The sequence below is a fragment of the Micrasema longulum genome, unplaced genomic scaffold, assembly GCF_059751315.1.
Source record: "Micrasema longulum isolate JH-2025_06_02 unplaced genomic scaffold, ASM5975131v1 h1tg000779l, whole genome shotgun sequence".
NCBI lineage: Eukaryota > Metazoa > Arthropoda > Insecta > Trichoptera > Brachycentridae > Micrasema > Micrasema longulum.
The window spans coordinates 337,935-362,777 of NW_028277972.1; the positions used below are offsets into that span (position 1 = coordinate 337,935).

A 24,843-nucleotide genomic window follows, 5' to 3' on the forward strand; every position below is an offset into this window, starting at 1 on the left:
ATGCATGAGCTTCTATATTTCATTATGGAATATTCATAAAGATAATAATATTAAATAAGTATGTTTTTTCGTGATTTACCTTCGCAAAGGGATTCCCATCAAGGGGTTGGCGTGGAGGGCGCGTTTTGCGATGCGGTCCTAGTCTGTGCATTCGATATAAAGAATTAAGTCCCCTTATAAAAGTTGTCAAGGGTCCAACTTCGGGAGTGATACCTCGCAATGCTGGCGAAACTGAAAAAAAAAATATATATATAAACATTTCCGTTTTTGATGAGATATATAAATGTCTATAAGGAATAAGGAAGTCTGGGCATTTGGAGGGTTCATAACCATCATCATCAACACTTGATTTAGTTTTTCAGGATTGTTACCTGAAAGTAGCCATCGAGTCAAAAACGCTCGTCCAGGTTCCTTGTTCTTTTTCACACTCAGAACTGTATTCTTTATCCGAACAGGCAAAGAATAACTGCTAATTTTTAATAACTTTAAATGGTAAATGTAAGTTAAACAGTGTGAAAACTGGCCACTTAAATCAGTCAATGACAGGTCATGAGCCATGTGAATGCCGATATTTTTATATTGCCTCCTTAAAAATGTTTTCCCTCTCCGTTGCAATAAATTTCAATCTGAATTAGTATTTTTATGATTAGTTTATATTTTTCAAATAGACTTAAAAATGGTTTGGCACCAGACGTGTCTGTCAAAGGCACTACAAGTTGGGAACATATCGCACATTCGAAAAAATAATGTCAAAACTCATAATCATCATCTTTCCCTTTCCGCACCTAATGGCGCAAAGTGTACTGCATTGGTAAACCAATTGCAGCGTATCTTGATCATTTCTGTTACATGAAGGTAAGAAGATCAGTCTTAGGCTTCAGGTGCCAGACTAGGGACTATGAAATATTCTAGAATAAAAACACCTTTTATTTATTTATTTAGTTCTATGTAACATAGTCTAATATATATTTACAACACAATATTTACATCTATACTTATTCAAACATAAATATTACACGTCAACCGTGTCAGGAATTGTATCTAAGACCTCTTGCACGGTAGACGCACGCGCTAACCACTACACTACGAGGCCGACAAACAAAAAAAACTAAAAATAAAAAAAAAACCGGGAGAGCCGAAACACCAAATTAACACGATGTATTAAAACAACGTATTTTTCATTGGGTTTTTTTTTTCTTTTTAATCTTTAAAGCGATATCGATGTGTTATATATGTTACATTTAGATTTGTCTTTAAAAATGCTACAACATTTTCTCATCTAACAAATCTCGATAGACATAATTAAAAAAAATAAAAATGACAGTGTTTGAGAACGGCGGCGTTCAAATAAATTTTCGTCTAGGTGATTCATACAGTCATCGTATTTTATCGTATATTTATTCTTATAATTAGAAATCAAACACTGATTTGAGTCTACTGAACACTTTATTTTATTTAACGAAATTATATTTAACGAGTGTAAACATTCGTTTGAAAATGCCCTAATAAGGCGAAACAATTGTCACGAAGTTTTTATTTTTATATGTTTATATTTGTAAAAATAAAATAAAGTGTTTAGTAGACTCAAATCAGTGTTTGATTTCTAATTATAAGTTTAAATATGGAGTTCTACAAAATAAACACCAAATCAATCAATAATTTATTCTGTATACTTAACTAAGATGCATACTATTTTTATGTTTTTTAAAATTGAGTATTTTACATATAAATAACCACATTGATTACGGTTTTTAATACATATAAGTTTAGTATTTTGTTATCCTAATATTGTTCCTCTCAAAAAAAGAGACAAGCCCTTGATCTTGGAGAGGGACATTCACTGAGGTTATAGTAGGAACATTATTTATAAAAGTATTTTATTACAAAAAAAAATGCCGTTTTCCATTGGATTTTAAAGATTTTTAATTAGATTTTTTAAAGTCATGACTCCGTTGTATTGGATGTGCGATATATAGAATAAATTTACAAGAATACTCTAGAACATTCTAATAAAATCCAATCCGAAACGGAAAAGCGTCATCTAAGGGTTCCGTCCCCGGCTGGGTGCTTGTACCTTTAAAAGGTATTATGCTAAAAGCTAACAGCATATGGAAGGCTAACCCTGTCAGCCATGGGTGATTTGTGCTAGGATTATGTAAGTACCTTTATATATTTTTTTTTTCTAAAAGAATATTGACATTACGTCACAGAGCAAGGATATCATAGAATACATAACGAAATTCAGGATTCCAGATAGAAAATCGTTATTTAAAAATAATGGTTAGATTTATATGCGGAACTTCATACTTACTGGAATTTGGAAGAAAAAATGTTTTCTTGCGCGCGGTAAAAATCAGAGCATTAAATTGTACGGCAAAGTTTCTTGAAAATGTACGAAAAAAATAATAAATATTTCAATAAAAACGCACTACTTTGAACGACGTCACTGGTTCATAATATTTTTTTACTTCACGAAATGTAAGTAGACTTATAAAAATGAGAAATTCGAGTGATTTAAAAAATAAACTATTTGTTAATAGACTATAAATGACTCATAAATGTATTATCATCGCTTTGATTTTTAAAGTAATGTAATTTTGAAATTACTCCGCCCATGATGCCACTAGTCGTAGATGAGTTGACGTGACCAGTGAATTGGCTTCCTGGAAACCGGAAATCTATCACAACACATAACAACGCTTTAGTTAATTGGTTGATTCTCAATAAGTTGTGACGTAGTTCAAAGTAGTTCATTTTCGTTAAAATCATTTTTAATACAGTTTCGAGAACTTTCGTAGTACAATTAAATGCTTTGATTTTGTACCACGTGTAAGAAAAATTATATTTCCCGATGCATTGAACTTCCTCATTAGTAACGCCTTGATTCCAAAATTAAGAGCAACAGGACAACATCATGCTTACAAAGGAATATTTTTATTTAATTAAATGAACAAAGCAATTCAAAGGTATAGTCAGGAACACAAAATATTTAAGACAGAAGTCAACAATTTATTATATTTGTAATTTAAGGAATAATTACTAAGCAAAAATAGAAAGGACATCATTTTAAGACGTTACTCTACATTATGGTATACAAGAATTGTTTTTTCCTTTTGCGTAGTGGGAAACGTTTATATCTCATTGTTCTATTTTATTTTTTTAAATAAACTATAAATTTAACAAACCTTAAATATTTATTACACTATAAAGTGCGGGCATTTCATGTCAATTATAATGTAGGCATTGTGTCCTAAAATGGGTGATACTACAGCATGGGTGATTTACAATTTGCATGTAAGTGTAAAGCGTCCCGACGAAGAGATAGGTACACAACGAAAACGGTTGATATGAGTGCTGTGAAGTATAAACAGTATGAATTTCATTTTATGCATTTATAAAAATGTATTATAAAGACAACTGTTATAGACTTTCTACTTAATTTGAGGCATATTTGAATTATTAAAAAAAGAACATATTAATAGAAAAAAATCTAGAATAAAAAAAACGTACATAATATTTTTTCAGACGTTCAAAATTTTTTAAATACGAATATTTGAATACCGATTTTTTTTTAATTTAAGCAAACATTTTGTTGAAAATAAATAAACATTCGTTTATTCATTCGCTTCCGGGTTCAATTCCCGACATGGTTGAAATGAAAATTTTATTTAAAAACCGTTTTTAGACTATAATAGTAATTAGTCCCGGGACTGGCATCTGAAGCGTTCAAAATGATTAAGATACGCTGCGGTTGGTGTACCGATGCAGTGCCCTATATACCATTTGCTACGGAAAGGGAATAATAAATTAAACACTAAAACACAAAAAATACAATCAACGGAATTTATGTAACATAAAGATTATTTGCTCTAAAAAATGAAAGTAAATGTATTTTTTTACACACAATTTTTTTATTCAGCGATTTTATTATATAAAAAGTAACAAAGTTGAGAATTAAACTACATTATTTAAAATCTATTAGAATTTCATAACATTTATTACTATATCAAAACAAAACTAACAAAAAAACACTTTTGACTTTAAAGGCTTTCGCGAAGTAACGAAGATAATATATATTGATTTATTGCAAGTAAGTCAACTCTACGGATTTTTATAAAATATAAAAATGGTTAAAGCATGGGTCTGCTATGCTCCTTAAAAGGGTAGATTGATGGGGTGTGCGCGTAGTCCTGACACCGATTTAGATCTTTTTCAACTACATTAAATCATCCCTTATCGAATATTTTTTCAAGAGGACGAATGCGGACGTGCTTCTTCAAAACGAACATCGATTTCCAAAAGAAATACCCAGTTATTCTACACAATACTGAAATACACTCATCTCTACGTATACAAATATGTACTTTTGTATAATATTTTAAAATGTAGGTATATTATATTTTATCTACTTATGAGTATATTATAATATAACATTTATTTCATGGTATATTGAACTGAAAATATTTTAAATATAAAAATAATAGTTCTATCAACAATATTTTGAGTTTGTCCAAATTTTTGTAGGCAAGGACTGGATTCAACTCCCTGGGGAGCTGTTTATATTAACATATTACAACAGAGATGAAGAACATTTAAGAGAAGGTAAATTAGTAAAGTAAAATCAAAATTATTCAAATTCTACATAAAAAGGCTAATAAAAGGATAATACTCGAAACAAATTTACATATTAAAATATTTAGGAAAATAATGAGGAAATTGGTTTTCTCACAGAAAAGCAACAAATAAAGTATAATGTAATAAAGGATAATTTTCATCATTACGTTTATAAATTAAATCCAATTTTTGAAAAATATCCAACAATGCCATTCATAATACGAAGCGAGAGATAACAAAAAATGTAATTCAAAATATAAAAAAAAGACGTGCAATATTATTAAATGGATTTGGTTTAGCCAGTGAGGAGGTTCCGTGGATTTTTTATTATTTTTTATTTGTTTATAGACTATCAAACGTAGCAAAAAAAAACTGTTTTTATGCATCGTATTTTCAGCGCAAGTTTTGTAATTTTTAAATTACTACGCGGGTGACGTCGCAAGTTCTCTTCGGCGAGTTCTGGTGATTGGTGAATTCCTTCCCGTAAATAGGAAATCTTTCACAACACAACACTATCGTAGATTCGGAAGAACTAGTGACGTCGTTTAAAGTAGTCCGTTTTTATAAAAATCATTTCCATTAAATTTTTCATACATTTTTAAGAAACAGTTTAATGCTCTTATTTTTACTGCGCGTATGAATTTTTTAAATCCAATTTCATGTAGCGTTATTGTACGTGCTATTAAAATATTGACGGAAAACTATTAAACAACTTTTATTTAAAGCTATAATAGAGACGTTACCGTTGCAAAAATCTACGGTTGGTTGTTAGATATTTCTGCAATATCATCTACCGTTTTTGCAAGTCATAACGGTAGTAATGGTCTTTATTCAAGAAAAAAAAAACTGCACACCACCATATAAACGGATTTACCTTGTCAATTAGGACATCTTACTGTTATACATAAATAAATTCAAACGTCGATTTTGTAAGGACACTTTTCATTGAACGCCACGCGACCAATTTGTATGAACTTGCAGGATAAATAAATTCAATTCGTGACACAAAGGGCGATTATATATAAAGCAATCCTTTTGGCTGACCGACGGAGGATGCCATTTTATCATTAATCAATACCTGAATTGGATTATAAGATTTCTTTTCACAATAGGAACCGATGGATAGTAAATAATTGCGAGGATACGAAAAAGGATTGTGTGATTGAAATTTACGTGTCCTGTGAACAAGTTGAAATATCTGAAGATTTATTTATTTAACTTTTTGTACATAATGTTATTTGTACATTGGCGGGCTTACTGCCGAACGGCAATTTCTTTCAACCAACCAATAAAATAAAAGTTTTATTTTTATAATTCAAGTTACAGAACATATTCAATAGAAAAAATAAATAAAAAGCTAAAGATATACAAAAATAGAAATAATCGTATTTGTTTATAAATTGCCTTAAATCAAAACTATTACTCAATGGTAAAAAGGAAAAAAGAGGAAAAAGGACAGGAGGAGAGATTAAGGAAGAGAAAGGAGATGTTTCTGCAGAAGTGATTTAAACAAAGATAATGTAGAAACATTATTGATGGTGGATGGGAGATGATTGCACAGTCGAGCCGCATGGACACTATATGAGTTAGAGAAGAAAGAGGAATTGTGGATGGAAGTACCTTGAGAATTAAAACGAAGAGGTAAACCATAAACTGATAAGCGTCGAAAATTTTCACGCAGGTATATAGGAGCGTTAGGACTATGAAGTACATTGAACAGAAGTGAGAGAGAGTGATAGTCTCTTCGCTAAGAGACCTTAGGCGAAGAGCCCTCGTAATTCAATTTAAAAAAATAAATTATGCTAGCAGGTACACGAAAGAAAGTTCTTACCCTTTCCAGACGTAATGGTGCATAGGGAAATGTATTGGTACACCAACCGCAGTGTGTCTTAATATATTATTAAGTACATCAAAGTAAGATAATCAGTCTTACGCTTCAGGTGCCAGTCCACGAACTTTAAAATATTCTAGTGAAGAAATAGTTTTTCAAATATACGTATAATTATTGTTATGCGACAGTAATTAAACGCATGACATAATTGTTTTTTGACAGTTATTTTTTAAGTGCACAAAAGCTGTTATCATATTTTTTCGTTGATATCGTTAGTACGCTCGTATGCATTTGTGCAAAAATACTAGATTCTATGATTAAATTGTACTTTCGATTTTTTTTTTAATGTACTTATTTAATGTACATTTTTTAATTTATTACAATATGACTATTATATTCACCCCGTCTCAACACAGGACCTTAGTTCTATACAGACGGATCTTGTGTCCACATAATGTAATCATTATTTGAAAATAAATTAATAAGAAATGTAGTACGCAATTCATAATCTAAGATGATAATAGTATTTATCCACTAAAATAATAAATTTTAACTGAATACGTAATAAATTACCAATTTTTTTTTTTTACATAAAAAAATGGGGACTGACAGTCTTACGTATTGATTGATCTACTTATTTATGTGCCCGGGTGGATGAAAAATATATTTCTGAGTGTGAAATAGAACCAGAACCCCAGACGAATGTTTTCAGAAAGAAAAGCGAATGGAGATAAATCCGCCAAGTATTGTAGTGGTCGGCGCGATTGCCTACCATGCTTAAGGTCCTATGTTTGATTCTCGGCAGAATGGACGTGAAATATTGGTTTCAAAGATGGTTTCCAAGGCAATATTTAATTGTTTCTGGACTGGAACCTGAAGCGTGATAGTGATCACCTTACCTTCCATGTAACAAAAATGATCAAAATACGCTGCAATTGGAGGACAAATGCAGTGTGTATACACCGCTGGGTGCCGGTAAGAAAATTAGGAAGAGTTCAATTATGTTCACCCTATGTCTTGCATACAGGAATCTGTGTGGTCATCATTGGTCGCAACGGCTATTGTGGTGACCATCAGAAAGGGGCATTGTGGGTCTTTATCCGCGCTAACAATCTCAACAGAAGGTCGGCTCCCTTTACAATGCGTTTACGCTTCAAGAAAAGGGTTTATTTCGTTAGTCGTGCATTGTAAGTGACAGAAACTGTGACGATTTTTTGCGTGAAGGAAATATTCATATTTTTGGCCATTTGTTTGGAATATGATACAACAATACCCAAAATCATTAAGCCATCGCAGATGCGAGCAGATGTTTATTAAGATAAGGAATGAAAGTACGTCAAGCGATGCAGCTTAGAAAGCACCACTGTGCGCCTAAATAGGGAAATATCACATACTACGAATACCTATTAAAATAAATGAAATTGATTTCGAATAATTACTTCATTGTATTTTCAAAATCAATATGGATATTGTGGAGAAATATTTTCGTAAATAAATACATAAATGTAAAAAATAAATTTTATAAAGATACGTTGCTAGAAAAACGCAACATGTTTGGCTTTGGCAGTTGTGACGTCAAGATTCGTAATGGTGTTCTATAATATTTTGAATGGGCAGGAACAAATAAACATAAATCGTTACGTGTTAGGGGCGTGACCAATGGAATGACCGTTTTTGCGGGATTACAAAATTACAAATTAAAAAGCATTTTTGATGTTACTAATTATTGGCAATTTTTTTTTGGTTTTAACTGGACAGTATTTCATAGACCTTTATTATTTTAAAAGTTTATAAAAAAGTGATATTTCCCTATATGCTAGAAAAATAATGGGATTTTTTTCAATAAATTAAAGAACAAAAAAAATGACAATCAATAGGGAAATATCCCCCCTTTTTTAAAACAATTTTAAATTTATAAGGGTGAGTCTATGAAATACTGTCGAGTAAAAAAAAAAAAAAATCATAAAATGTGAGTGTGAGTCGCAGCAATTTTATATTATTACTGATTAAATAACACCCTGCTGAATCATGAATACAATTAGAAACAACAAAAAAAAAACAGTTATATCTTATGGGACACGAAAAATAATATAAATAATAAATAATCTGGTACCATATGCACTAGTCACATAGACAGATCACCGTTATTCCTTATATAATTGATCCGGAGCGTATCAGGAGATCATAGGCTTGAAGTAGGCGAGTCCGGGTCCTGACAGGAGGAACAAATCTGCCCTTTCTTATTATCTATGGGCCCATTGTCCTTTGAGAGGCGCAAAAAGGGATTTTAGATCCAACAAATGAACGAAAGTGCCTTGATCTGCGTTGAAAATTGTTGGAAAAGCTTACAAAACTTTTGTTTTGCGAATAAAAATTGCATAAAAAAGTAATAATGATTTGATTTTACATTGACATTTTGATATTTTCGACTGGGTTTAAGTAAAATGTTGCAATTGTACATCAACATTTTATATATCTGACTATGTTTAAATAATTACGTAGTGATTTTACATCAACATTAAAAAATATTTTACTATGTTTAAATAATTATGTAGTGATTCAACATCAACACTTTGGATATTTGACTATGCTTTAATAATTACGTAGTGATTTTACATAAACAATTTGATATATTTGACTATGTTTAAATAATCATGTAGTGATTTTATATTAATATTTTTATACGAGTATTCTTGATTATGTTTAAGGGATAAGTTTAGTGATAATCGTAACATATTAAAAATAAAATTATTTTATAAATGAACATATGTTACTTGACTTTATCATCATTCCCTCTCCGCACCTAATGGCGCATAGGGCACTGCATTGGTACACCAATGGGAGCGTATCTCGATCATTTTTGTTACGTGAAGGTAAGATAATAAATCTTACGCTTCAGGTACCAGTCCAGTGACTATGAAATATTCCTGTGTGAAAACATCCTTTCAAAGAAATATTTCATATAAACCATGTCGCGAATAGAATCCGGGACTTCTTGCATGGTAGGCAAACGCGCTGACCACGAGGCTGACATTTAGGACATAGAAGAGACAAAATATGTTTACAACTTATAAAACTTAACTTATTTACTCAAAGTAAAATTTTGTTAAATATTATGTACATGTCTCGACTAGGAAATAGAAGGTTTAAAAAAAAAAAAAACATTTTTAAAGTAATAAAGGTCTATAAAATACTGTCCGGTAAAAGAAAATTTTTTTGCTAATTATCAGTAGCATAAAAAATATATTAAAAAAAATAATTTTTAATTCCCGCAAAAACGGTCATTCCATTTACCACACCCCTAATACGTCACGATTCATATTTATTTGTTCCTGACTATTCAAATTTGTTTAGAACATTGTCACGAATCTTGACATCACAACTACCAAGGCCAAACATGTCGCGTTTTTCTAGCAACGTTTTTTTATAAAATTTCTTTTTTACATTTATGTATGAAAACATTTCTATACAATATCCATATTAATTTCGAAAATCCATTTCACATATTTTTATCGGTATACGTTGTATTTGATATTTCCCCAGTATGTAAAATGTTTCGCTCAGCACGGCCCAAGTTAGTTACTACATTTGAGTAGTTTTGAGATATTGCACTTTTAAATTTAAAAGCTCATATCAAATCAACAATTCAAATACAACCGCAAGTTGAAGCAAATTTAGATGTATTTACTATTATTATCAAAACAAATTATTTTACAAGTTTTTTGTAAGCTGAAATTATCTCATTTAGTTCAAAACTTATGATGTTTTGGAAATCGCAGAATTATTGTACAGAATCTTTTTTTTTTTTTTTTTGCACCACAACAGGCCAGGAGGCCCAATTACAGTGGTGAATTACATTACAGAACAACCAGGCTTGAGAAAAATCACATTTTTAATTTTTGTGTTCTCACCGGGAATCGAACCCGGAACCTTCCATGCGTGAGTCAAGCGTCTTGACCACTACGCCACGGAGGCCGCCTTCTTGTTTTGTTTCTTGTTTCATTAACATTTCGTTCAATGTGACTCCCGTGGTCTACCCTTTATCCGAGGACGTTTTGGCAGAGGTGATGTTCTTTTACATATTTGAAAATACAGATACAAATACAAATAATATGCAGAAGTACTACCAAACAAACAATAGATCAATAAATAATGTCGGCACTAAGTCTAAACCAACTGACTATACGATGTAAAAAAAACTAGGAAAAATATCTCTAGGGAAATTACGCCAGCTGCATAGAATGAACATCCAAATTACCTCTAAATCGTAGACCAGTACACATTTACGTCCTAGCTAGCGCTCGCATACAAAAATATAAATGTAAATGTCCGTTCCCGGAGTCCTAGCCCATTGTACCGGGACGAGATGACTCTCGTTTCGGCTCCACACCCACTGGACGTTCAATGGTAGTGACCGGCTACGAAAACCCTTTCATTATGTCCATCGGTCGTGATTCAACGGGCCATTTTTCATAACACGCGGTCATTGTCCAGTCGCTTTGTGGGGGACGAAAATGATTTTTTGTCATATCCCTTTACCGTAACGTGCGGATCAGTTATTTTCGGCTTTCGCCGTATTTAGTGCTAATGAAAGTTACATCAGGGCCCGTATTACAATAGAAAGTTAACATTTTATCATTTTGTCCCCATTTGGATATTTTTAATACAAAATTTTGTGACGTCAAAAAAACTTTTTGAAACACTGTAATTTTTTATTTTTTTATTGGAAAAGAAATATTCGCGCTCTTATGATTTACCCAAATATTTAATTTTGAGGGCCATTTTCAACGAGTTGTAAATAACTCACTATAAGAAAATGGGAATCGAGTTGGGGTAGAGTGGGATTCGAACCACGGACCTTGAAACGGGACCACGGAAATGAAACATTTGTCAGTGTGTTATAAGTTTATGTTTCTTTAAATATGTTTATTTTATTATAATATCAAAATTTTGAATTGGTAAACATATAATGAAAATCCCTCTCCTCCACTCCTCCACTCTATTTCCTCATCCCTTAACTTTTTTTATATACTATTTTTCTCTTTATTGTGTAACATGTTCTCTTATTATATTTCTGAAACTGGATGTATGTACTATTTTTTATATTTTGTATTCTTATTTAACAACTGTTGTTTTACCTTAATAAATAAAAATAAAATAAACTAAGTTTTATCTAGTAAAATTAAGTTTTCTGAATGAAAAAAATTGACTAAAACATTTTTTTAAACATGTTCAATTACAAGCAATCGATGGAGATACTTTAAATTTTCATACAAATGTACACATGTTCGTACTGAAATGTCGATTTTACTTTATACCGTCTCGATATGTACTAATTAAGATAGCGTTTGTAATCATGGCCAAGAAATTATAATTTTAATCGTGGAAACCAAAAATAATTTTAAACCGTTTGTCGGCTTCGTGTAGTGGTCAGCGCGTTTGTCTACAATTCAAGAGGTTTTGGGTTGGATTCCCGACATGGTTGACATGAAATATATATTTTTTTTAAATGTGTTTTTTACCTTTTTTTTTAAAGGGCATTGTACCAAACAGCATAATCCGTAAAGCGAAACATATGGGCGAAGGCGTTAATTTTTAATTCTGTAATGTCCTGCCGGTAAAACAACTTTGTAACAACAAATTGATTCTAGATTACTTTGTTGATCCTAAATATACATTAATATACATAAATTGCGTTATTCCAAGGTTGTTTAACGATCTCTCCCGTACCATCATCAACATGAAAGATTTTTAATCGAAAAAAAAAAGATCTGAAGAAATATCTGCTAAATACTTTATAGTGTCTGTTAATAGGTAATAAATAAATATGCGTAGTATAAAAGTGTGTAAAATAAACCTGTCTTTAAAAAATGTATCTTACCGAAAAGTCTTTAGACTTAATGGGTAACTAAGTATAATGCGTGTTTTAAAATACCAAATAAACGCTGTTCTGCAGCACTGAAACTGAAATATTTCCACAGTACCTGGACTGGTAACTGAAGCGTAAGACTGATCATCTTACCTTTATGTAACAAAAATGATCAAGGTTCACTTCGATAAATGTACCAATGTGGTTCCCTATGTAATGATGATGATGTTTCATCACCAGAAAAACAAAAAAAGAGGCCTAACGTATCAATGTATAGGATCTCCACCTAAAATCAAGCTAAGTCAAGGTAGACAGAAACAAATGAACTAACCAGAGAAAATGTCATATTCATTTTCAAATGCATTTGTTTTAAATAGATTCCCTAGCAATAAATATGTTTGCATACAGACCGCGCCTCCTTTACATTCATACGTATTCTCATACACTCTGATTTTTCAAATGTCAATCTTTGAGTATTTGTTGAATTTGGTCATGTCACGTTTTCCTCGTTTTCTGTCTCCATCAACATTCGAATCGTAAATTCTTATCGCCGAGGTTTCACCGTCCATTCGCTCTACACGTCCGAAGGATCGCAGTATGTACTTCTTTCTAAATTTGGCTCAAACTTTCCATAACGCCTGTTTTAGCCTTACCTTAGCTGAGCCCATCGCAGGTTATGTAATCTAACTGACATTTTAAAGGTGAAGGAAACTCATTGATATTTCATTTCTGTAATCAATATACAAGTATACATATTTCAAAAACTGTTTTCCCCTGGTTCTTTATGTACAAAAAATTCATGTACAAAAGTTTCGAAAAAGTTTTGTAAAAAAAAATTGGTAAAAAGCTCACAGAGTTAAAATTTGAACACAACATTCTCATCATCTTGTCAGCTGGTTCACTTCACCTGCAATGAGCTCAATTTTGAATGAGTCATTTAAGATGGTATATTGGTTAAATTATAATAAATCCAACATTTTATTATATACAAAGCACTATGGCTCAAAACGGTGTCAACACAATAAAAATGTGGCTGGATGACAATCTCTAAACTTTAAATATTGACAAAACAAAATACCTGACATTTAGTAAAACCACAGTGGGACAGCCCGAACAAAACCCTCAACTAAAAATATGCTCTGAAATACTTGAATCGGTACACCATATAAAATATTTGGGAATAATTATTGATAAATATTTTAAATGGACAGAACATATACAATATATCACACAAAAAAATTAGAAAACTTTACCATATCTTCAAGTCGATACGTAACATATCCCTAATTAAACTCAAACAACTATATTATATTTTATGTAACTCAATTATAACTTATGGCATAATAGGATAGGAAGGCACTTATAAATCAATATTAAAACCTCTCGAATCTGCTTAAAAATCTATTATTAAAATAATTTTTAAAAAGCCCTTCAGGTACCCCAGCGTCAAGTTGTTCGAGGAATTCGATATATTAGATGTAAGGCAATTATATATATCTAGAATAATTATGTTTGTAAGAGCAAATTATTCTACCAAATCCCAAAAGGAACACTCCCACACTACCAGAAGTCAAACCAAAGGATGGGTCATGGGGTCTACCACAAACTCTGAATTCGGGCAAGGAAATTTCAGGTTTCTGGGCCCCAAAATATTCAATATGTTACCCGAACATTACAAAACCATGACCCGAATTCAATGAAATAAATTTTTAATAAAATGGTTACTGAATTTAGGTAGAGAAAAATCGGAAAACTTACTAAAAAAAATTCTAAAATAATAAATGGTATATATTTTATAACTTTATAATAAATTAACTAGAAGGTAGTCATGTAATTGTTTATTTTTCCATAATAATGTCTGCCTTAAAACAGGTTGTACCTAGAAAGGCAGACTAGATATAATCCAGAGAAATCTATTACATAAGTCTGTATGTATGTGGTAGATAGAGAATTTGTAATTTTTGTTAGTGAACCATTTTTATTATTATTACTACCCAAAATCATTCAAACGAGTGGAGGAGAATAATAGAAAAAGCATATTAATAAGCGTCATTTTGAAATTATTTGATGGGTTTTAATAATAACACTAAATAAACGTTAAATTTACGTTGTGGAAAAAGTTATGTTTCGACGACATGACAATGCGAGAACATCGATTATTTATTGTTGATATGTGTCCTTCTGAACGTTTCACCTGCCCGGATTATCGCGGTTAGGTGCCGGTAAATAAGAACCAATTCCTGTAAATCCCAAGGGACAGGATTTCAATGGACTATTTCCTGGACCACTTCATAACAGCTTCCGTGAGGCGCGGCGGGAGTTTACAAAAGTCATCAGGAGTAACAGAAAAATAATAATTGCTATTAGAAAATACAGTTGTTGATTTTTTTACATATTTTACTTTACGTAAAATTAAAACACTATTTTGACCACCTCTCTCTACAATCCGTGTCTCATGTCTGAGGATGGTGATCACGCCTGATTCCAGGCATGGCTCATCTGTGGGCAGTCTCCCTCCACCTGGAAAGGTCTTGTGCTGTCCTGTAGGCATTTGTCAGTGATAATTCTGATAATTCAGTGACCAAGCTGCTACATCTTGTCAGTTGACGCCCACGCGACCTTGAGAGCTTCCCTTGGAAATATGTCCAAATAACCGCAGGATTCTTTTCTCGCACATGGATGTTAGTCTTTTTCTTGTCTAGTTCCTGGAGTATAGATATATTTTTACTTCGGGCTGTCTACGGAATCCGCAGCATTTGCCGCAAACCCCACATTTCAGACGCTTCGATTTTTTTTATTTTCAATTTCTCTGAGTTCAACTTTTCACACCGTACATGAACACTGAGAAAACCAAGGCTTTCACCAGTCTCTTTTTGGTGTTGATAGTTTCAACGCAATTCTTCCAAATCTTCACCAGCCGACTCATATCACTTTCGGCAATACCAACATGTCTCCGTATTTCACCTTCACACCTACCACAATCGCTGATGAGAGAACCTAGATAAATGAAATTGTTGACTCTTTCTAAGTTATGCAACAAAGATAATGGTGCTACTTTTTTAGCTCGATCAATGATCATAAGCTTAGTTTTGCTCAAATGCATTGAGAGTCCCAGGCCTGAACTAGCAGTTTTAAAAATAAGTCATGAGAAAATGTTTAAAAAGGCTATAAAAATGGATGGTGGAGGTAGGTAGAAGCAAAATGGATTAGGCCAAACCAATTTTTAAATATCTGATCTACTACAATACTAAAGATGTATAGTTTATTGTAATGTACATTTTTAAATCATTATTTTTTATTTTAAAAATTTTGACTAAGCGGGCTTTCACACTTTGAAAAAATATATAAGGTGTGCAACATAAGTTGTGTTTGTTTTATTCCAAGTTTAAAAATGAGCACCAAAATTTTCTGCTTTTTGCTTTTACGTTACATATATTATTTCATTTGATTACAAGCCTTCGAAATGGAATGTCGAGTGGACGATAGTGAGCATTTTCAACTCCTCTTTTTGTTCGCGTTCAAACGAAGGAATAAAACTGCCAAAGCTGCTCGCGATATTTGCGCAGTTTACGGGGATCATGCTGTGATTTATGGATGAATTCGATAAACAATAATGAAGGAAAAAACATTATTGAATAATTTAATGGAAGACGTTGATATGGAAGTCTGAACATGTCGTGTCGTATTAGTATTTGCGTTTTCACAACCAACTGAAATATCGCACCCCCCGTCAAGGGCGTCTTATTCTTATTCTTAAAGGTGGGGGTCAGTGCTATACAATCTCCTGACGTCACTGCGACCTGTGAATATATGTTGTGACGGGTCCCCGTAAATAGTTCTCGCCCTTCAAGCCCAGGTAATAGGGGAATATCACATACTACGAATACCGATAAAAATATATGAAATGAATTGAGAATATTAATTGTATTTTTAAAATCAATATGGATATTGTGGAGAAATGTTTTCATACATAAATGTAAAAAATAAATTTAATAAAAATACATTGCTAGAAAAACCCGACGTGTTTGGCCTTGGTTGTTGTGACGTCAAGATTCGTGATAATGTTCTAAACAAATTTCAATGGTCAGGAACAAATAAACATGAATCGTGACGTATTAGGGGCGTGGCCCATGCAAAAGACCGTTTTTGCGGGAATTACAAAATACAAATCTAAAAATATTTTTTATGCTACTAATAATTAGCGAACAATTTTTTTTTTTACTGGACAGTTTTTTATAGACCTTTGTTACTTTGAAGGCTTAAAAAAATGTGATATTTCCCTATTACTACGAACAAATAACGCGTGTCGCGACATGATCTAATCGCAAATGAAACAAATACGCCCGTCCCGTCACCGCCGCACGCACCGCATTGAGACAGGTCGTAACTCGTAACCGGTCACGCGCGAAAAGCACACATCTTTTGCGGAACATTCGGCTGCCGAAAGTTCGGTCCTTCGGCCGAGAGCGTGGCCGAATATTCGGTATTCGGCCAAATCACCATTCGCGGTATCTCTACTTGGCAGTGCACTGCACTTATGCACCTACTAAGGAACCGCTTCTGGTTAAAGCACAAACTACAGACCCATTGTAAGAGAGTGATTGCAATTCCCATAGAAAACAATGCTATTGTAAAGATCGTAACAGCTTGCATTTCCACTAAGCACGAGAGAAACTTTTGAAAACTTACATACATGTGTGTGTATGTATGTGTGTATATTTATATTCGTATATGCAAAACAAATTTGATATCTTGCTGAAGTATACCCATATAGCTGTGTGGGTACATTTCCTAATTTTAACTTTTGATTGATTTAACATATTACACCAGAGATGAAGAATATTTAAGAAAAGGTAATATAGAAGTCTAGGCATCTACAGAGCTTATGCCCTGTCAATGGCTGGTTAAAGTGGCCACTTTACACACTGTGTAACATTCACCATTCTGCCCATATTTGAACATCTATATTCCTTCAATTCTTTCATCTGTTTATGTTTGTGAAGTTAAAGAGCTGAAACGTTTATTTATGCGGGTGAGATTCATCTAATTGAATTATTTAAATATCAGTATTATGCTTCTATATTACCTTCTCTTAAATATTCTTCATCTCTGTTGTAATATGTTAATATAAACAGCCCCCCGGGGAGTCGAATCCAGTCCGTGTCTATAAAAATTTAGACAAACTCAAAATATTTATGGTTCATTTTTTAAGCATAAATTTTATATTTGAAGCACTAACTTTGTAGTTATTCATTATAATAAAATAAATAAAACAACTCTGTTTTAAACAAAAAAAAAATTCTACCGACCGGTTAAAAGCTATACAAGCTTCTTTATCAAGGTATACGTAACTAATGAATTATATCCTATTTTATTCGATCAGTATTATGCTACACATTTGGAACTAATAAATTAAGTCTTTTTGTCTTTTAAGGATAAGAAGCGTAATTTGAAATGGATACGCTTAAAACTATACTATTTTAGTCTTTTAAATGCTATTCTTATTTTTAACTTCATTTATACTTATGTTACACTGCTGCACAAGAATGTATTGCTAATTTTTCGTCAAGGTTTTTTTAATGAATTATTTCCTAATTTATTTTATCCACGTTTACTAAATACTCCACGTGGAGCTAATAAATCTTTTAAAATAAGTCTTTTTTTTTAAAAGAGTGGTAATTTGGGATGCATATTTCGAAACTAGACAGGAGTGGACTAAAATAAATATTGTATATTTTGTAATTAATTCATTTTTTCTTATTGTGATTCGCTTTTTTAATTTCTAAGATTTCCAAATTGTTTAATTGTATGATTTTATTTTCAACGCGAAGTTCTTTTAATCCGGTGTCTTTATTGAAATTTTGATTATTTTCAGATGGTTTGCGAATTCAGAAAAAATACTATTACTTAGCTTAAGTGTTCTTTTACTGTAATATTAAAGTTTCTTTTAGTTTTTCCAATTTAGATTGAATCGCAATCATTACAATTTAATTGGTATATGCCAGATCAATTATATTAATGGACTTTGCCTTTGTGATTTTTTAAAAATATTTCTTTATTATTATTTGTGTATGCAGGATTAATGTTTGATGGTAGGGAATTCGATAATTAATGGTAGAAAATTAGTGGTTTTAAACAAAGTTGTTTTATTTATTTCATAATAAGATAATTGTTTAGAAAAAGTGTCATTAGTAAAAATAATCCGCCTCCATTAATTAGGTGGGTTTGCTTTATTTACTGTGGGAGTAGAATTTAAATATTCATTTACAAGTTTGCTTTTTATTTTTGATTTAATATTTTATCAATTAAGTTCACATTAAATCCATTAACATTAGCAATCTGTTTTGTTGTATTCAGTTATTTTTAAAAATTAGTTTCATCTAGTGGAACGATAATTAACCTTTGTATCATTGAATGTTTTTTTAAAAATCAATGTTTCTATTACTGGTAATATGATTTTTATATTGTTTATCAACATTCATAAGTAAATCGCTTTTCTTGCATACATCGTAGACTTTTGTTACCAAGAATATCAGGTCTTCTTTGCTTCTAGCAAAAAGCACGTTATACCACTCATTTTTGCTCCCATTCTTAAATCTTTCAGTTCTTTCATACAGTTATCGCTGTATATGTTGAACAACCATGGTGACATTACAGATCCCTGTTTGACTCACTTAGGAAAGTTTAACCACGATGTGAATGACCCATTCACCTTCACACATACTGTGCTGTCCTTGTACAGAGACGCAATAGCCCTTGTCAGGTAATGTTGATAAATCGAAAGTGATGGTTTTTGAAAGGGATGAAAATATAACTAAATGTGAGATCAGTTTGAACGGAGATATTCTGAATCAGGTAGAAGAATTTGTGTATCAGGGAAGTATGTTTACTAGGGATGGAAAGACCGATAAAGATATTGAAAAGAGGGTGAGTGCTGGGAACAGGGTAAACGGTGCACTGAAATCTACTTTGACAAAAAATGTTTATCGCAGGAGGCTTAACTAGCAGTTCACAATGGAGTTCTAGTGCCAACTCTAATGTATGGGAGCGAAGTATGGAATTGGAAAAATGATGATGAAAGTAGGTTATAATGAAATGCTGTCAAAATGCGATCCCTCAGGCGAATGTGTGGTAAAACGATGTATGATAGGTGCACAAATGTCGATATCCGTGAACTGTGTTAGGCTGAGACATGCATTATCGACAGAATCAAGAAAGGGGTGCTGCGTTGGTTTAGACATGTAGAGCGAATGGCCAACGAAAGAACGGCTAAATGGATCTACGATGCGAATGTTGATAGATGCAGAAAACGAGAAAGGCCGAGAAAGACATGGCACGATCAAGTCCATTAAATACTTGAAGATGGACATGTCAAAAGTAGGAATAATCGGCGTGCGTGCATGAGAAGATGTATTCATTTAGAGGGAGCGAGGTCTGTATGCAAAGATAGAGTGATATTGCGTTCTATCCTCTCTGCTCTCTGTTTGTTTGTTTGTTTTGTTTTGATTATCTTTTTTAGACTTCTTAATTTGTAAATAATTGTTGAGTATAAATTTGTTTTTTTATTTTTTATTTAAATCTTAAAGTAGGGCACACATATCATACATATTGTTATGTGTGGTCTAATAATAACATTGCAAATATATTTAATTTATAAATTGTTTATCCCATATGTCTTGACCATTATTTTAAATTTTGATATGTTTTTTTCTTCATAAATATTTTTTTAAATTTCGTAATACTTTTTAATTGCTTTAAATAAAATTGAATTTTGTGACTTTGCCTTTTTCCTAAATGGAAGTCTAATTTTGTTCTTTTCTCTAGTATTGTGATCGTGTTCATGCTGGTTCCAATCATTTTTTTTTCCAAAATTCTGTTTTATTATTAGAGTTTATAATTTTATGAACAAATATCATTGTATTGTAAAATATTCTTTGTTTATATGTTAATAATTTCATTTCATTTACCATCGACTTTACCCTCGTGTATCTGTTTTTTTTTCAAAATGATTTTAAAGGCTTTATTTTGTAATACAGTTAGTTTATCTATGTTTTCTTTGTTTGATAAAAATAAAATGCTACTACAGTAGTTAACGTGTGGTTCAATAATTGCTTTGTAAATAGTTTTGCAAGAGTCCTTATAAATAAATCTTCTGATCCTTCCCAAAATTGATATTTTTTTTGCAATGCTATATAACTAATAAATCTACTTACATGTATTTATATGATTGTATTAGCAACTAATATGCAGAAGGCACCAAAAGCCGTAATTTTTAAAATAAAATGTTAAAGCACTACTCATATATTTAATTTTACGTCACTTGGGTTCCGTTACGTTTTTTTGCATTCGGTGTGTGTAATTAATTAAGTAAATATTGATGTGCTCGCACAAATCCAAATAAGCAAAAATACTGCAAATTCATTAGTTGCGTTTGTAGATTAAAATCAATTTTGTATTGAAACATGAATAATTGATCGTTTGAACTTGCGTATGGCGGAAGTCGTTACAATAATGTATAATGTAAACTTTGACTATTTATGTATATCAGTAACCTTGTTATTTGTGCAATAATAATAATAATAATCATCGCATAATTAAAATGACATCATAAATAATAAATTAAGATATTTGTCGCATAGTTATGAAATAATTCGTATAATAATCAAGGTGAAATACGAACATAATGTTAATTTAAATAAATATGTATGATGCACTTAGTCGCTTAGGTGTATCATCAGGATCGTGGTTTTTCTATCAGAACCTAGTGGTAATGGGGTATTGGATTATATCTAGGCTCTATCCCACTGGGTTCCTCTTGGGTATGCTTGGGACCAATAGTTTGCAACTTAGAAGGGATGGGTCTACACTGACCCATTTTTTCAGACTGTTAAGGGGTTTCATCGATAACTCGGCCATTTTAGAGAGTATTAATTTTTATGTTCCTGATGGCTATCTCCGACAGCGTCAGCACAGACTGTTTTACCTCCCGGTTTCCAGAACCAACCTGCCTCTGGTCATGCCGATCACTTTGATCATGCCGATCACTTTATCACTTTGGAGATCGAAATTTTTCACATTAGTGAAACTATGTTTAAGAGGCAAATACTCTTGCTAATAGAGAGTTAATAACCTTAATAATGTCGAACCATTGCTCAAGGGTTCTTGGTTTGATATAAAGTTCCAATTTAACGTCTTAAATCTTTTGTTATTTGTTATGTTTCTTTGTGATTGAATATTTAAATAATTTGAATTTGAATATTTAGTCGCGAGTTTTAATTTTTCTATTGATGTTTGATTTAATTATTTATATAAGTACAAATAGGGTTTAAAATGTGAAAGAGGTAGCTATAATGAAACATTAAAAATATCGTGGGCATACAAGAGAAATAGACTAAGTGACAAAATCAATAATGTTCAGGGAAGCATTTTAGTGTTTTTCTAGAGTTCAATTGCTTCTCAAAGATCAGATTTTTCAAGTAGGTGGTTGGTAATTATACATTATATGTACGGTACTTTCAACTTTAATGTAAAGTACAAAAACACTTCAAAAACATTATCACTTTTAAATAAAAAAAAATAAAAACTTAGTCAATTTTACAATATTTGAGTTTGACCAAATGTTCGTAGACAAAATACTGGATTTCACTCCCTCGGGAGTCATTATGATTAACAAATAACAACAGGGATGGAGAATACCTTAAATAAGGGAATACGCCTGAAATATCCTATTATGTGAAATAATTCAGTCAGATTAATCTCTTCACAACAATAAAGGTTTCAGCTCTTTAACTTCACAAAAATTAACAGATGGAAGAATTGAGCGAATTCAGGATTCTAGGGATATAAAATATTGTTTTAGGCGTTTCTTGAAGGTGGTTAGAGAAGGAGCATTTTTTATATGAAGAGGTAGCTCATTCCAAAATCTAGCTGCTTGGACGGAAAATGAATAGCTGAAAAATAATGCGCTATGTCGTGGAATGGAAAGTGTTTTTCCTGAGGAGAGCGAAGCGAAAGACCACGATCAGAAAGGTAAATGAAATTCTCGGCAAGATATTTTGGAGCGGAAGGGCTGTGAAGAATATTATAAAGAAGTGAGATAAATAGAAAATTTATGCGCTGATAAAAATGGAGCCACTTGAGTTCGGAGCGAAAGGGTGATACATGGCCATACTTTTTGAGATCGAAAAGTTGTTACGTAAATTATCACAACTTGTTAATTAGTTATGGAGCTGAGAGATTATTAAGTTTATTTATTTCCATATGAAAACATTTGTCTAACAAGAGAAAACAGAGTTATGTCTTTATAGAATTGAAAAGGAGTTTTAAAAAAAAATGAATGGAAAAACTGAAAAATGTAGTTTTAAGTTAAACTATTCTAGTAACGCAAAATTTCAAATTTTTGAGTTATCACTTTATGGAACTGAGTCATCGATAACAAACCAAACTATTTAATAATAAGTTGATTTAATAACAATAGCAACAGTGCGAAGTAAGGATTAGGTTCAAATGAATCGTAACAATAAATTTTATGTTTCAATGCTATAATTTATTCACTAACCCAAGTAAACCAATATTTTGCGATATTATTACGATATTTCGATTATTTCCTTGGTTATAAAACTGATTTATTGGATTCATTATAATGTTCTTCGTTACAGAATAATCAGGATTCATTAATGAACGCACAATGAATTTATTTTAAGGACAATATTTGGTAATACATATTACAGGACAATACTCGTTAACGATCATTAAAGGACAATATTCAGCATAATTAAAGGACATTTGAATAATACCGAAAACGATATGAAGCAAGATTTATCGGGTTGTTAATTGGAATATAGATTTTAGATTAATATTTTGATAATAAAGACTGAATACACATCGATAATTTATTTCTCATATTTTACGAATTCGTTTACATTTCGTGCGATTAGCCTATTGAACCTTTTTTATACACTACAATTATTAATAGATGCAAATAAACGGGTGTTTTTCAGTAGTGATTATTTTTTTTATTGGTCTCTTGTGAAACTAAAAATGATAAAAAGGTTTTTTTTATGTTTGTGCTCTGCAACAATATTAAAATAAAATATTGAACGCATTACACTCGACAGCGATTTCAAATTGTGAAATTTACTTTAAAAATCAGTTTTCAGTTCGCCAAAAGTAAAGCTTTTTGTTAAACCATAAATTTCTTTATTCCTTTTTCTCATTGAAGAATAGTATAGATTTTTTCTCTTTATTCTTTTTTCCCATTGAGTAAAAGTATTGATTTAAGATAATTTGTATACTAATACAATTATTTCTATTTTTGTATAACATAATATTTTTAAATATGTTTTGCAATTTGAATTACAATCACAAAACTTTCATTTTATTGTTCGGTTGGAAGAAAATGCAATTTGGCGATAAGCCCGCTAATGTACAATTAACATTATGTACAAAAAGTTAAATAAACATAATTAAAAAAAAATACTGCGTAACAAGTTAGGCGACAACATTATTATTAGAAATGGCCTTTACGATCCTGTGATTTGATGCCATTGGTGTATTTCCTATACTCTAGGGTACTGATGGATTTATTTTAAAGCTGGCGCGTTCGCAATACTTACACAAACGCATTGTGTAGTATCTGTGAATAAGCTCATGGTATGACATCGCACGGCATACGCATTATAAAAATAATCTCTGTCTCTCTCGCGCTCAGATGCACTTATGAGCGTGACATAGACAACTATTGCTTTGTTAGTTGGTAATGATATGGTAATAAAATATACACAGGATGCTTCTGCGTTCGTCTGAATTTCGCTACGATTCTTAATAGTTAAAATATAGTAAAATTTATTAAGCTATGGATTAAAAACACTGGTTTATAAATATATGTTTTCATTTTATCAAATTATGACATGTAAAGGTCAATTATCTAGTGCTGTCGCTTTCACAAAACTTACACCAAAATATTTGTTATGTACAGAATACTGATTTTAGAAATCTTGATATTATATTTAATGGTTTTACAAACCTCTTTTGGATTAGAGCGAAAAAAACAATCACTTAAGAAAATGTCTTATATTTATTTATTTAAAACAAGCATGTTTTTTTGTTAATTAAAATAATATAATTAAGACAGTGTTATTAAAATAGACAGTACAAATTACATTAAAGAAAATGTGTATACACACTTATGGATAAACAATAAATATAGCACATTTGTATTGTTTATGTTCAGAGCATTAACTTTGTACACTTATATGTTTATATATTTGTATAAACCACTTTAATTTTGAGTTACACTTCGACCGGTTTCGAGGTTACTACCTCATCGTCAGGAATTAAACTAATTTAATTTTTATTATTAATTTAATTTAATGTTATTACACGCGTTGCTATTTGTATTATAAAATATTGTATGAAAGAGACAAAAAAATAAAAGAAAGAGAGAGAAAGAAGATAAAATGAATCATAACAGGAATATTTTTGAAAGAGGACTCGAAGTTAAATTTAATTGATTATTTATTATTTGAAG

The 24,843-nt window shown here is 31.4% G+C and overlaps 1 protein-coding gene and 1 long non-coding RNA gene across 2 annotated transcripts in view; one reads left to right on the top strand and one right to left on the bottom strand.

Annotated features, from left to right (window-relative positions):
- Nucleotides 1-24,843, bottom strand: part of tko (30S ribosomal protein S12 technical knockout) — a 56,852-nt gene that overhangs the window by 2,132 nt on the left and 29,877 nt on the right. The window contains exon 3 of the mRNA XM_088230536.1: nucleotides 80-231. Within this exon, the coding sequence (XP_088086662.1) occupies nucleotides 80-231 (152 nt within the window). The remainder of the gene's footprint in view (nucleotides 1-79; nucleotides 232-24,843) is intronic.
- On the top strand, nucleotides 11,945-20,375 carry LOC148279035 (uncharacterized). Its single transcript, XR_015823000.1, has 2 exons — nucleotides 11,945-13,060; nucleotides 19,862-20,375. It is a non-coding gene; the product is annotated as an uncharacterized LOC148279035 (long non-coding RNA).